General features: G+C 53.2%; 2 protein-coding genes across 2 annotated transcripts; both read left to right on the top strand.

The window, feature by feature from the left end:
• The first annotated feature begins 564 nt into the window (after positions 1-564).
• Positions 565-1,712, top strand: LOC127036837 (forkhead box protein G1-like). The gene has a single exon (XM_050928087.1). It carries the CDS (start codon positions 620-622, stop codon positions 1,442-1,444), a length of 825 nt encoding a protein of 274 aa, XP_050784044.1. The 5' UTR covers positions 565-619; the 3' UTR covers positions 1,445-1,712.
• An 8,726-nt stretch (positions 1,713-10,438) lies between these two features.
• On the top strand, positions 10,439-13,940 carry SNRPD2 (small nuclear ribonucleoprotein D2 polypeptide). Its single transcript, XM_050928088.1, has 3 exons — positions 10,439-10,545; positions 11,756-11,935; positions 12,455-13,940. Coding segments are annotated over exons 1-3 (357 nt in total). The 5' UTR covers positions 10,439-10,543; the 3' UTR covers positions 12,630-13,940.
• Positions 13,941-14,252: the final 312 nt, after the last annotated feature.

Genomic DNA, 14,252 nt, shown 5'->3' with positions numbered 1-14,252 from the left:
TTTGACATGGATCAGAAGGGTAAAGCCAGCTCTGTTTTTTCTGATCACGACTCCATTCCTTGGGTTGGGCTGAGATTTCGCCATAGGCCGATGGTGCTGATTTACGTAGATTGCACTTGATTCCCCAGATGGTGTAAATCCAGAGGAGTGGGGCCGATTCACCTCTTGGTGCAAATCAGGTGCAACCCTATTGCACCGAGCAAGCTCCAGATCTACCCCCGCAGTCACCAGTCAGGCCGGTGCTGGCGATGTGAGAATCAGGCCCATTCTGCTGGTGAGGATGGTTCAGGGGACAAGAGATGAGGGGCTGGGCTAGTATAATCTGCTGGGTGCGATTGGCTCAGCAGCAAACCAGCAAGCCCCCGATTGGCCGGATGGAGAGGGAGCCCGAGTTTATAATGACCAAGCGTCAAGGGAAAGTCTCTGGCTGAACGCTGGGCTGGCTGGATGGGCCCCTTGGCCACAGGGTGCTGCTGGGGACCCAGGAGGCCATCCCACAGTGATGGAAGGGTTAACTGGAGCCAGCTTCACCCTGAAGTCTTCCTTCAGCATCACAAGCCTCCTCCAAGACGTGGCGCTGAGTGACAGGCCGGGGCAGCCTCCCGGAGGGGCTGCTGAGATGGATCCTGCCGTGGTCAGCAGCCATGGGGGGGCCGGGGAAGACAGGAGCGCAGCAGCAGCGGCAGGAGGAGGAGGCGAACCGGAGAAGGGAAGGGGGGAGGCGCCGGGGAAGCAGCATGACAAGCCCCCCTTCAGCTACAATGCCCTGATCATGATGGCCATCCGGCAGAGCCCCGGCCGGCGGCTGACCCTCAACGGCATCTATGAGTTCATCATGCGCAACTTCCCCTACTACCGAGAGAACCGGCAGGGCTGGCAGAACTCCATCCGCCACAATCTGAGCCTCAACAAGTGCTTCGTTAAGGTGCCGCGGCACTACGACGACCCGGGCAAGGGCAGCTACTGGACGCTCCACCCTTCCAGCGAGGACGTCTTCATCGGCGGCACCACTGGCAAGCTGCGGAGAAGGGCGCCCGCCGGGCGGGCCAAGGTGGCCTTTCGCCAAGGGGCCAGAGTGGCCTTCGCCAGCTCGCTCTACTGGCCCCTGCCTCCCTTCCTGGCCCTGCCCCAGCAGCCTGCCCCGACCGCCAGCTACGGTTCCTACTCCGGCTCCTACTCCTCAACTTTCTGCCCTGGGGCAGACGGGCTCTTTGGGGGAGGGGACGTCCCATACGGGGGGCATTGCCAGCAGGTCACCGCAGCCTCCTCCTTGTCCTGTGGCTTCTTGGCACCCAGCACCCTCAATTCCTTCAATATCCTGGCAGGACAGGCCAGCTACATCTTGGCCCAGAGACCACAGCCTGCGCCAGCCGGGGCCTCTCTGTTCCCAGGCTACTTGGCCTCTCTGAACCAGGGCTCTCCCTTTAACCCGGCTCTGCCCTGAATGCGCCCACCTTCTGCTAGATCCAAGCCCTTGCAGAAGGCATCTGGCCCTGGTTTGCATCTAAAGCACCCAACGGCGTCCAGCCGCCAAAGGTCAGTTCTGGTGGGTTCGTTTCTATCCCGCGCTGGGTCAATTTCCACCTGCTCTCCTGGGCACTTAGCAACCGTCTGAGACAACAGCGCAAAACAGGGCCAGATCTTCCGTTGATATGACTCCCGTCGTGAGGTGATTTCCACCTGCTGGAGATCTGGCCCCTAGATCCTCCTACTGCTTGCTCATATTTTGAATGACCAGAGCCACCTCCGTGTAAATCACCAGTGCCTTCAACAGAGCAATGCTGATTTACGCCAGCTGAAGATCAGGGGTAAAATTGTCAAAAGCCCCTCAATCCCTTAGGAGCCATTGGAAAATTCTCCCCCAGCTCCTGATTTTTCCCCTGGTCTTGTTGGTAGGAATGTTTTCAATCAGCAGCAGTCGGCTACATTTTGCATGTTCCTTCCTGATTCTTATAGTGGTTCGGTTGCTTTCATTTCTGTATTATGCTTTGAATTTTTCAAAAAAAACAAACAAATTCCGAAATGCCTCGGGGTCAGAATCCAGAGCCTGGTGCAAATCAGACTTCAGCGAAGCAACACCAGTTTACATGAGGTGGGCATCTGGCCTTGTATCATGTCTCTTTCATATCTAAGGACTGCAGAAATAATTCCCCGCGGTATTGTTTAAAGGGAATCCGATTCTTTGCATTATTGGATTGTGTTTTAAGAGGAAATCCTGAGGTCGTGGGGGGTTTTTTGCAGCGGGGGATATGCATGCACTTTTTTTAGGACCCTTTTGGTAAAAGTATTTATTTAAAAGTGTTCAGTATTAAAGAGAAAACCCTGGTCTTGCAGACACTTAACACACATGAGAAAGTCTATGTGTGTCCCATGGATCTTAGTGAAATTGAGTTACCCCTGCAGGACTCGAAAAGTCGATTTTGCTTCATTCTGCCTTTCTCAAGGGGAGTTTGGACAGAGTAAGACTTTCAGGGTCACTTTCCTAAATTATTACTATTTATGAACAGTCACATTAGTATTTATTATTCATATTATTTAACGATCACCTGAATTCTTATTACATATTAATGATCAGCCTTATTCCTATCTGGTGGCATGGTTGTTTAAGACATTGCATCTATGCAGACTATCTAGCTAATAAAACCAGATTCTCATCTCGGTGGTGCTAGTGTGACTCCACCGCCCACACCGGTTGTCCAGATTTGTGAGTAACCAGGGGATCAGTCCCACTGCTTTTCCATATCCTGACTATTCTTCTGTGAAGGGATTGATCCGGCATTTAAAGCAGCAGGCGGACTGCGGCCGAGAGCAGAATCAAGTCTGAGCATTCTTCTTTGGCGAAACGACCACGTTTGGGAGGTGTGGGGTGGGGGATTAGGGTGACCAGATGTCCCAATTTTATAGGGACAGTCCCGTTTTTTGGGTCTTTTTCTTATATAGGCGCCTATTACCCCCCACCTCCATCCCGATTTTTCACACTTGCTGACTGGTCACCCTAAGGGGGATCTCAGTGACAAGGGATCGGAAACGTTGTGAAATTAACAGGGCAGGCTAGTTTTGAGCCAGTTGGCGGTTGAGGGTTTTGGGGCTTATTTGTAATCATTAAAGAATATAAAATTGATCTGCAAACAAAGGCAGCAAAGCAACGGAGCAAAATGGCATGAGAATCTCAATAGAACCAAATAGCTAATGCGATTCACAGGAAGTGGTATCCAAGCTTTAAAAAGAATTCATGTTAAACAAAAAGATTTTTTTTACTCAAATACATTTTTTTTTCCAACTTTCAGGAAATGTGTTTATAGTTTAAAACAAAGAACAAAAGGGCCAGACTCCCACCTGGTGTAAATCGGTGTAGGGTCATTGAGGGAACTGGGGCCTATCGAAAACAGCTGAGAATCTGGTCCAGAGACTTGAAAAGGTTTTACTGATTTGTAAAAGAAATTAGATTGAGATTAATGGAAAGGACAAGTGACCTCCTCTGCTGAAATCTTACTCATGTGAGTAAATGTGTTACCATGAAGAGCCTCATGGAGTTTAAGAGAGTTACTCACGTGCATAGTTTTGTTTTCAGGATTGAGCCCTCTGCTTCTTGGATTTTGTAAATGTTGAAAACCTAAACCAAAATGTTGAATTTTTTGTTTAAAAAGAGACTTTTTCCTCAACCAAAATACTGTCCCCGTGGAGCGAGAAAAGCATTTTGTTATTTTTTTCTGCAGTGCATCCAAAATGTGTCTGTCACAGGGGGAAAGAAATTGTACTTATTTTGCAACGGTCGCTTAAAGTTTTGCTCCAAACTTAGAAGGGTGCTTTGCAAAATAACAACATCAAAGCCCTTTCTTGTTAGAAGAGAGATTTGGAGGCAGAATCCAGCCAGCTCTGGAAAAGTTCAGATCCATTACACTTCAGGGTGGTTTTTATTTTAAATATATAATGTGAAGCCCCAGTCCTTTAAGCATTGGAGGATCAGGGCTTGAGTCATGCATTGTTTTTAAATGCTACGGTTCTATTCTTGAGAATGCACCAAAGAAAATCTAGAGAATAATTTTTCAGAGGAAAATGATTGTTGTTTCTTACCTGGGAGGTTTGAAAAATGTGCCATCTTAGTGTCCTACCTGCATAAGATCATAATCTAAGGTCCATTCTTGCTTTCCCTGAAGTAGGTGACAAAACTCCCATTGAGCTCTGTGAGAATAGGGTTGTGCTTGGGTGTTGTATCTCTAGAGACAGATCCCCAGATGGTGCAAATCAGCCTCCTCCCTCAGAGAAGATGAAGCGACATCCATTCACACAACCTGGCCTGCTTACACACATGTTCAAGCAGCAGAATTGGGTGTATTGGGGGAGTTTTTTGTTTTTAAATCTAATAAATGTTGTTATCCCCATATTTGGGCCCAGTCCCTCTCCCACTGAAATCAGTGACATGACTAAGGACTATGGGCCTAATCCTGTGCCACTGAGATCTGTGGCAGCTTTCCCATTGCTGTTAGTAGAGCAGGATCTATCCCTCAGAGCTATCTCCAGCACAACTTACAGCGCCTTAGGCCCCGGTCATAGAGCAAGTTCTCTGCAGGAGGATCCCTGCACCCACGTGGAACTAGAGTGACCAGATGTCCTGATTTTATAGGGACAGTCCTGAGTTTTGGATCTTTTTCTTATATAGGCTCCTATTACCCCCCACCCCCTCCCTGATTTTTCACATTTGCTGTCTGGTCACCCTACGTGGAATCCCTTGGGCCCAGGAGTCAAACCCACTGCAGGACTGGGACCCTGCTCCCCCAGGGGTCCAGTCCAAAACCTTTGCCCATAAGGTGAAATCTGTTCAAACTCATTAATCTCCTCCCTTTACAGCTGCAAGGGCTGTGCACGACTGCCCCTTTTCAGGGGTTCCACAGGGCAGTCCAGGCGGTTTAAAGGGAACACCATAAGCTTGGGAACCTAGTCAGTTTCAGACACAGAAAGGTCGGGATTGCCAGACAGGATCAGAGCCAGGGTCCATCTAGCCCGATATCACCTCTCCCACAGCAGCTGCTTCAGAAGAAGGCAAAGGCACTCTGCAGCAGCAGACCTGGAATAATCTGTTTCCAGTGAAGACCTCCTCCTGATCCCTAATTGTTAGAGATTGGTTTAAACCCTGAAGCAGGAGGTTTTATCTCCCTTCTTAGTGTGGACTGTTCTAACGCCGGGTATCCTTGTTAGCCCTAGAAATGTCCGGTCCCTCTATGAATCTTGCAAAACGCTTGGCTTCTGCAACATCTAGTGACAGTGAGTTCCTCAGTCTAATCCCACGCTGTGTGCGCAAGTCTTTCCTTCGCTCTGATTGGAATTTTCAACCTTTTAATTAAGTGGAACATCCCCCTTATCCTTGTGTTGCTGTGAGAACAGAAGCTCCATATCTCCCTTTTCAAGACTTTTCATTATCTTACAGGCTTCTCAGATCCCTTCTCACGTGTCTCCTTTTAAATGTAACAATCACAATCTTTTTTAACTGTCCTCATAGCAGAGGGTTTGTTGTTGTTTTTTTTTCCAGGCTGCTGATCATTCTCAGGCAATGACTTAAATGTCATTCCAGGTCCGATTTCTGCCCCTGCCCATTTTTGTGGGTTTAAAATAACGTTTTCCTGGTTCGCTTGTAGTTCATGTTTTGTTGCCGTACAAGACGCAAACGGGCGAAATGGACTCGCTATGCAAGGCACGGCCCTGAATTGAGAAGACAGACAAGGCGTGAAGCAAACAAACTGAAAAACAGAACATTTCCCCCCCCTTCTCTAATCCGTCAGAGATCTTGGCTCTCGTTCGTGACATTAGTAGCTAAACCTGCTGCAAAAAGGGGGGAAAAAGCATGATTTTTTTTAATACGTTGATGGCACCCATTTAAAACTATACATTTTTGGTCTCAATGTTACAAGGTGAAAAAGAAAAGAAAACGGCTTGAGGTGCCCATATCCTTGGTGTTGAGTTTGAAATGGTGTTTGAAAATATATATTTTTAAGATTTCAACCACTTTCTGAAAATGTTTTGCAGTGTCCCCTGAATACCGAAGTCCCTTTTGTGAATGTTTACAAGAATAAAACCAGAGCAAAGCTTCTCGCTTGTCTTTCTTGTTGTGATCACAGCCGCAGCTGGGGCCACGGAAAACCACCGTACGATGAAAATGCTTTTCCAGATATCGCTTCTTTCTTCGGTCAGGTTCTAAACACGTAGCCGCGTCCCCAGCTGGGGTAAATCAGCCATCACTCAGTTGGAGTCCCTGTGGGCCAGATCCCAAGCAGGTTTAAATGTACCCAGCTCAACTGAAATCAGTAGATCCCCAGTTGATGAAAATTGGAGTGAATGGGATTAGGCTGATTTCCACCATCTCAGAACCTGGTCTTTTTTGTTTTTTACAAACGTTGTCCCCAACTAATATTTTTTGAGTTGCAATCTGGCCCAGCGTGATGGGACTGGCTGGCTCAGGGGGACGGGGAATGGGACACAGGGCCTTTCCCCTTGCATCAGGATCTAATTCTTAGGACCACCTACCCCATGTGGGAATAAACCCATCTCTAACCTGAATACAAACCTGAGCTCCTGATTTGGCCTAGGAGCGGTGATTTTTTATGGTGTTATTTATTATCCTTGATTATTTCACAGTATCTGAGCAGTCCAGGACCAACCTGACAAATCATTTGTTAACAATGATCCCCCGGGGGGCTGCTCCCCATTTACCAAGATTAATTGCTCTTTGCTGCCTCTTTAAGGGTCTCTGATATCCGGTCCCACCAGGAGACGGGAACCTGAGCCACGGCGTTAGCATGTGAGCTGTCTGCCAGAGCTGTGAATGGAATGACAGGCCGGGTGGGACCTGTCAAAGTGAGATCCTGAGCTTGTTAATAAATAATAATTTCTCACATTTCACTGGCGCATTTAACTCCAAAGCACTTGACCCACTGTGCATGTGGGAATCGGTGAGATGCAGCCACATCTGGGGTGGAATCAACAGCTGTTTAGACAAGGGTCACTCACCCAGGGCTGAGATGCAGCTGCCTCTGTGATGGGATGTGTCAACTGTTTAGACAGGGATCACTCACCCAGTGCCGAGACGCAGTCACATCTGGGCATGGCGTGTCAGTTTATGCAAGGATCACTCATCCAGCATTGGGATGCAGCCACCTCTGGGGTGGGGCACAGCACCTGTTTACCTTCCTGAGCTCTTTTTGCCTTCAGCAAACAGGCCTGTTGCCAGGGACTGGAGGGACTGGAGGGATTTTCACAACCGCTGTTATTTTATTATTAGCTATTAACCATGTATACGTAACCCACTATAAATGCACAAGTGGGGCCAGGAGGGGGCACGGCTCCAGGCAGAAGAAAGCCAGGAATGTCGCCTACAGATTGTATCTCCACCCCCAGCCCAGCATAGACCCAAGCCTGCTGCCTCCACCCCTGTATCTCAGACTCCAGCCACAAGTGAGACCCAACGTGTACCCTAATTTTTTCAGCATTACTTCCCCAAAGGGGCCATGGGTGTGAGACACTGAGATTAAGCCCACTGGCTGAGATGAGTTTGGGGAGGATCTGAGGCAGGGTTTGAGCCCCAGGCAAAATAACATGATGAGAATTGTACAATTTTGCTGTCGTGGTTTTTTTTTAAGGGGGGGGGCTGTATCGTGGGAACCTCTTGCTCAAGTGACCTCAAATTTGGACCAGTCATCTTCCCCAGCCCCCGCTGTGACACACAGCAATTTTCAAGACAATCTGAGGCCACGTGTGGATTTCAGAGCGAAAAGCGGCCCTAGAACGTCTCTCTCACCGGACAGGCTGCCAGGCGTCCCCGGGGCGTGAAGAGTTTGGTGGTCCCAGCCCAGTTCCAACTGGCCATGTCGGAAAAATCAGCCACCATTTCTAACTGGGGCTAACTGGTTCCCTCACTGGCAGTCACAGCAGAGAGGCCATGAGCCATGGAGATCGGGCCCCTCCCTCCCCTAAAGGTGAGACTGGGAGATCCAGTCTCCAGGGTTCTCAACTAAAACCAAAGGGAGACTGAAACTTAATATATATCCCTGCTTCCTTGTCCTCTCCTCCCTCCCTCCCCGTCCTCTGCCTCTTCCTCCCTCCATCCGGCCAGGGCTGGTGCCCAATCTTCAGCCATACTCTCCCTTCTCATGTACAGAGGGACAGACAGACTCAGAGGGCAGCTAGCAGAGAGCTCTCCCCAGACCTGAACCCTCTTGGGACCCAATTCTCTGCTGGCGCAAATCACCGCCAATCCAACGGCTGGGACACAGCAGGGGCAATTGGCAACACCAGAGGGGCTGGCCCTTCGCCGTGGGAGCAGCTGACTGCGAACAAGCAAATAGCCGTATGGAGCCCGGCCCAGCCAGGTACCAAGGGCGCAAGACCCTCACAAGGTCGGGCACCGGGTCAGGACATGGCTCGTCACCGGCTTTGGGGGCACAAAAGGGGCATTTTCACAAAGGAGAAACTTGGAAAGAGAAGTCGGACATTTAGAGGGAGTTTTACTAGGTTTGTTAATATTGAATCTAATTTAATCTATCCCCACACACACCCCATCTATCTAATCTAATCTATCTATCTATCTGGCTCTTCTCCGAGTCCCAAGTGGGCAGTGGAAGGATGGGAGAAGCGAGTGGGAAATCTAAGCACACTTGGCCCTGGCGCCTGCCCCGCTCCCTGCATCCACCAGTGCCTCCAGGGCACCAATCCAAACCGCCCTGGAGCCGCTTGGCGCACGCAGGGAGCTGGATGACCAGGCGGGATGGGCAGGCAGCTGGCTGTAACTGGAGGCCGCTGTTGATTAAACATAGGCCCAGGCAGCTGCCTGCAGAGTTGCCTGTTGACATTTAGGAGCTTAAACGTGTTCCGTGAAGCTCCTGGCTCTGCCAAGCCAGGGAGACCCCATGTCCTTGCCCCCACCCCCCCCGACACACCACAGTGAGGCAGGGGATCCCACAGGAGCAGACAGAAAACATGAGACGGACAGCAGCCCGAAACCCACATCTATGGGCCTGGGCTGCTAGGGCCTGAGCCTGTCCCCTATCCCCAGGCTATCTGCCAGCCACAATGCTATGGGGTTGGACTATCCACTGCAGGGCTATGGAGTTAGACCACTGAAGCCTGATCCTGCCTCCAATTATGCATGGGATCCACATGGCTTAAAAAGCCCCTCATCCTGCACTGGTAGCCACATGGCTTGCATCAGCATAGCCTGCTATTCAGTCTTCCCCTAGGCCACCCCTGGCTTTGCCTTGCAGGTTAGCACTAGGTCCGACCCAGTCCCCTCCAATTGTCCCCTGCGGTACCCTTTGCCTGACACTGGCTACTCAATTTTCCCACCGTTTAATTTATTTTCAAGTCACTGGTTACATAAGAACGGCCATATTAGGTCAGACCGAAGGTCCATCTAGCCCAGTATCCTGTCTTCCCACAGTGGCCGGTGCCAGATGCTTCAGAGGGAATGACCAGAGCAGGGCAATTATTGAGTGATCCATCCTCTGTCGCCCATTCCCAGCTTCTGGCAGTCAGAGGTTTAGGGACACCCAGAGTGTGGGATCGTGTCCCTGAGCATCCTGGCTATTAGCCATCGATGGAGCTATTCTTCAAGAACTTATCGAGTTCTTTTTTGAGCCCAGTGATACTTTTGGCCTCCACGGTAACCCCTGGCAGCGAGTTCCACAGATCGACTGTGCGCTGGGTGAAGAAATACTTCCTTCTGTTTATTTTCAACCTGCTGCCCCTTCATTTCATTAGGTGACCCCTAGTTCTTGTATTATGAGGAGTAAATAACCCTTCCCTGGTCACTTTCTCCACACTCGCCATGATTTGATAGACCCCCATCATATCCGCCCCCGTTAGCCGTCACTTTTCCAAGCTGAACAGGCCCCGTTTTAGTAATCTCTCCTCATACGGGAGTCGTTCCATACTCCATATCATTTTTATTGCACTTCCCTGCACCTCTCCCCAGTCTCCTCTCTCTGGGTGGAGATGGGGCGACCCCATGTCTGAGCTGCGGTCGCCCCATGGCTTTATAGAGACGCGCTGTGATATTGGCTGTCTATTATCCACCCCCTTGTGTTGGCCGCTGCACAGGGCACGTGGGGTGTGGGGGCCCCCCAAGCTCTGCCTCGGGCGTGGTACCAGCCCCATAGCATGGGGCAGCCGGGGTCATAGGGCTCCCCCTCACCCCCTTTGCTAGAACCAGCCTGGGTCACTTCGTACCAGCTGCAAACTCCGCCCATGGTTGAAGCCCCGCCCCCTGTGGGTCTTGCCCCGCCTCCATTGACTCTGGCCCCGCCCTCTCGTGCTTGCCGCCGGGTGGAGGCAGCAGCGGCCCCTTCGCGCTCCGGGCAATCTGGTCCCTCCGGCCGCCCCGTAGCGGGAGGCGCGCGGCCGCTCGGAAGCCGGAAGTGCGCCCCCCCCCCGAACTCCACCAGGCAGGGGCAGTGCGCACGCGTGCTCACCCGTCACCCGGAAGCGGAAGGGCCCGGCAGCGGCGGCGGCGCGAGATTCTTGGCGGCGCGTGTGGGAGAGCGGGAGCGGCGGCGTCATGTGAGGAGGCCACAGGGGAGGGGGCCCGGTGGGGGAGGGGCAGATGGAGTCCGCCCCGGTCCCCCCCGTCCGTTCACCGGCCCCCCCCCGGGGCCAGGGCGTGGGGCGCCTGGGCCCTGATCCCCCCCCCCGCGTGATCGGGGTCGGGGCGGTTCCTTGATCGCGCGTCCAGCCCCCTCCGTAGCGGGGCATTGGCCCAGGGAGCTCGGGGGAGATGCCCCGCCCCGCCCCGGCCGGGCCCTGCTCTGGGGATCCCGGGAAGGGAGCGTTGGGGTAACAGGGGGGTTTGATTCACCCCACTCCTGACTGGAAGCTGAGAGCGCGTGAGGAGGGGGGCTAGTCCCCCCCCAGCCCCTCTCCCACCCCCCCCCATTCAGGCAGAAGCACGTGCCACCCGCTCCCGCTGAGAGTTGAGGGGCCCCTGCCGAAGGACAGCGGAGCCCCCCCCGCAGGGCAGACCCCAGGGCAGCGGTAGAGCGGATCCAATCTAGGAATCTCTGCTCTGCGGGAAATATCGGCACTTGGAAATGTTCCCATTCCCAGCTGCCGCAAAACTGAACTTCTGACATTTCCGGTGCGGTGACGTGAAATCGAGGCGTTTTCCTAGGTCTTTGTTTGGTTTGTATCGTTTATAACCGGGGTTTTGAAAGGAAAACGCCAAACGTTCCGGGCAGGCTGGGATAGAGCGCTGGGCCTGATGGAAACACTGCTACATTTTGCGCTAAATGAAATTTCATTGAAATGGACACATTCCCGCCGGGCAGCTTTACAGGCCATAGCGCGAGTCTTAGCGTACCTCTCCACTGCAGCTGGGAGTGGGATTCCCACTCGTCTAGCTATGCCCGTGCTAGCTCGTCTCGAAATGCCCAGCTGCACCAAGAATGAGCCTGTCAGACCCTAGGCAGATACTGGGACAGCAGGCCCGATCCACCACAGACACACTAGCTCAAGCAGACCCTAGCACATGTACATCCAGGCGAGCTGGGAATCACCACTACTGGTTTGCAGAGGTATCTAGAGATGGGTGGGGTTATGGGAAAGCGAGGACTGAATCACCCAGCTGGTAGTGCCCTGTCGCCGTGGGATGTCAAGGACAAGGCAGCCTGAGAGGTGGGCCCTTTGCCCTGCTGGGACACCCCAGATGGTGTGACAGGAGGAGGGAGTGGCAGAGGCTCCATGAATGCCGTGTCTTCCCCTTCTGCGCCTGCAGGAGCCTCTTAAACAAACCCAAGAGCGAGATGACCCCCGAGGAGCTGCAGAAGCGGGAGGAGGAGGAGTTCAACACAGGGCCACTGTCTGTCCTCACTCAGTCGGTCAAGAACAACACTCAGGTGCTGATCAACTGTCGCAACAACAAGAAGCTGCTGGGACGTGTCAAGGCCTTTGACAGGTGCGGTTTCCTCCCCCCATACACTTAAAATACCCTTCCTTCACAGCTGGACCCAGGGGGATGCAGTTTATGCCTGCCCTGTTCCCCAGCAAAAGCAGAAGGGTCCCCCTCCCCCCCATTTTGCAGTACTGAGCAGGTGGGATGTTGTCCAGTTGTCAGAGCAGCGGAGCTGGGAGCCAGAGTTCCTGGGTTCTTTTTCCTGCTGTGGGAGGGTGACCTAGTGGTTATTGGTGTTGTGGGGGCACTGAGTTGGCAGAGCTGCTGGGATGTATTTCCAGGTCTGGGAGGGAACGTGGAAGGACCTACAGTTTTTCCACCTTCTTGGTAGAACCCGACTGCTGTACTCAGTAGTTGATTCCAGCAGGAATGAGTTCAGCGGGACAGGCTTAGCAGAGGGGATGCCAGGTCAGAGGCTGCAGTGAGCAGCTTCCTCTCCGGCCATGGGGCCTAGGTTGTCAGTGGTTCCTACCAGCTCCATTGCTGTGTCCCTGATCCCTCTCCTCCACTCTCTCCCTCCAGGCACTGTAACATGGTGCTGGAGAACGTCAAGGAGATGTGGACGGAGGTGCCCAAGAGCGGCAAGGGCAAGAAGAAATCGAAGCCTGTCAACAAGGATCGCTACATCTCCAAGATGTTCCTGCGGGGGGACTCGGTCATTGTGGTGCTGAGGAACCCCCTCATTGCCGGCAAATAGAGAACTGTCCTAAGGCCCCAGCCTCGCCCTGGCATGACCCAGAGCCAGGCTGAGCAGGGGACCTGCCTCCAGCCCTTCTGGATGAAGCCTGCTGGCTGCATCACTTGTGAAGACCGTTCTGTTCAGAAACAACTCTGCTGAGCTCTCCCCAGGTGTCCCCTGTACCTCTCTTCTTAGTCCTTAGACCGCCGAGAGCTGTGCACAGCCCCCCCCCGCCCCCTCCCATTGCTGCCTCCCCCTCCCACCATCCCATGGGATTGGAAGGGGGTGTCTAGGAGCGGAACTGGTCAGGAGACCCCAGCTGCTGCAAGTCCATTCCAGGCTGGTGTTTCCCCACATCCGTCACCCACCTGCCCAAAGCTGAAAGTCCTGGCGCTGCTTCTCTGGATTTACCCAGGATCTCTGTGCCTGCTGGGTGCTGCAGACTCGGCTGACCCAGGGGGAGGCTGCATAGAGGTGAGAGGCTCTTTAGCTCGTAGGCCCCCCGACGGGCCTACGCTCGGGGAGCACTGAGGTTTCCTAAGGGAGCTGGGTACAAAGAGAAGCATCAGGAATCTCAGCCTAACAGAAGGGGGGACCTCTCAACAGAATTGTCTCAGAACTGCTCTAAAAGGTGTATTTTCAAGGGGAGCCATCTGCTGTAGTTGTCTGATTTGGGTGGGGGCCGTCTACCCTGGGGATTTCCACCCTGCAGAGCTACCCTACTGCAAACACCCTGCAGAGAGGCACCAGGCGTGTGTGACTGCCGCCCCTCTTTTGACCCTCCGCTTCCCCAGACCCAGCCAGACCAGCAGCGGTTGTACTTGAGTCCGGGTCCCGCTTTCCAGCTGAGCGAGGCGCCAGGGAAGTCGAGGTAGCAAATGTGATTTGAAACACCGCTCAGCTCCTAGTGTAGACAGCTTCAGGGTGGCGTCAGCCTTGGCTTGGTTCCAGCAGGACCAGCTGAGGCGATTCAGCTGCATCCACACTGGGCACGAAGGATCGGTCCTTACTCTGCTATAAAGCGGGACAGGGGCCAAGTATCCTCTTCCCCTCACTTTGAACCTCCGGACGCTGCCTGGGCTGGGGGTAAGTCATGCCTGGTACAATCCCACAGCTCATCGGTGCAGAAATCCCTGGTGTCGACAGCTCTCCTGGCCCTGATCCTCCAGCGGCATCCGAGCTAGTGGCTCCTTGTGTCCCGGGTTCCTTGTATCCGTGGGGCAGTTTCAGGAGCGGGATCTTGTAGCCCCAGCCTCAAGGGCAGCTCCTCTCCTTGCAGCAAACGGGTGACACCAGGGTCTTTTGTAATAAACCAGCTCGATTTCTCCAGCTGTCTCTTGCCTGCTTTGGAGCGGAGAGGTAGCGCGGCCTGTGACATGGGGTGGACCTTGCTGGCCATTCCATGTGGGGGCTTGGCTGCTGGCAGGCACTGTCATGTGAGCCAGGCTGGGGCGGGAGAGGGCCTGCTGTTGGCTGTAAATTGTCAGGGAGGCCGAGTGCCTGTTTTGGAGTTAGACCCACACTCCTCTGCTTCCCCTCCAGAGGGGGGTGGTCAGATGGGGCAGGGATGGGACCCACATGCTTTAAACTTTGGTTCACATCTTCCCCTTGTGGGTACCAGGCTGTTTGGCTTCTCCCATG

Source organism: Gopherus flavomarginatus, chromosome 18 (assembly GCF_025201925.1).
Source record: "Gopherus flavomarginatus isolate rGopFla2 chromosome 18, rGopFla2.mat.asm, whole genome shotgun sequence".
NCBI classification, from domain to species: Eukaryota; Metazoa; Chordata; order Testudines; family Testudinidae; genus Gopherus; species Gopherus flavomarginatus.
This window is presented reverse-complemented; position numbering and strand designations above follow the sequence as displayed.

Excerpts from the sequence above, each read along its gene's own strand:
- SNRPD2 (XM_050928088.1), top strand. Across the intron at positions 11,936-12,454 it reads CGTGTCAAGGCCTTTGACAG|GCACTGTAACATGGTGCTGG; the intron begins GTGCGGTTTCCT and ends CTCTCCCTCCAG.
- LOC127036837 (XM_050928087.1), top strand. The coding sequence starts at position 620 with ATGGATCCTGCCGTGGTCAGCAGCCATGGGGGGGCCGGGGAAGACAGG.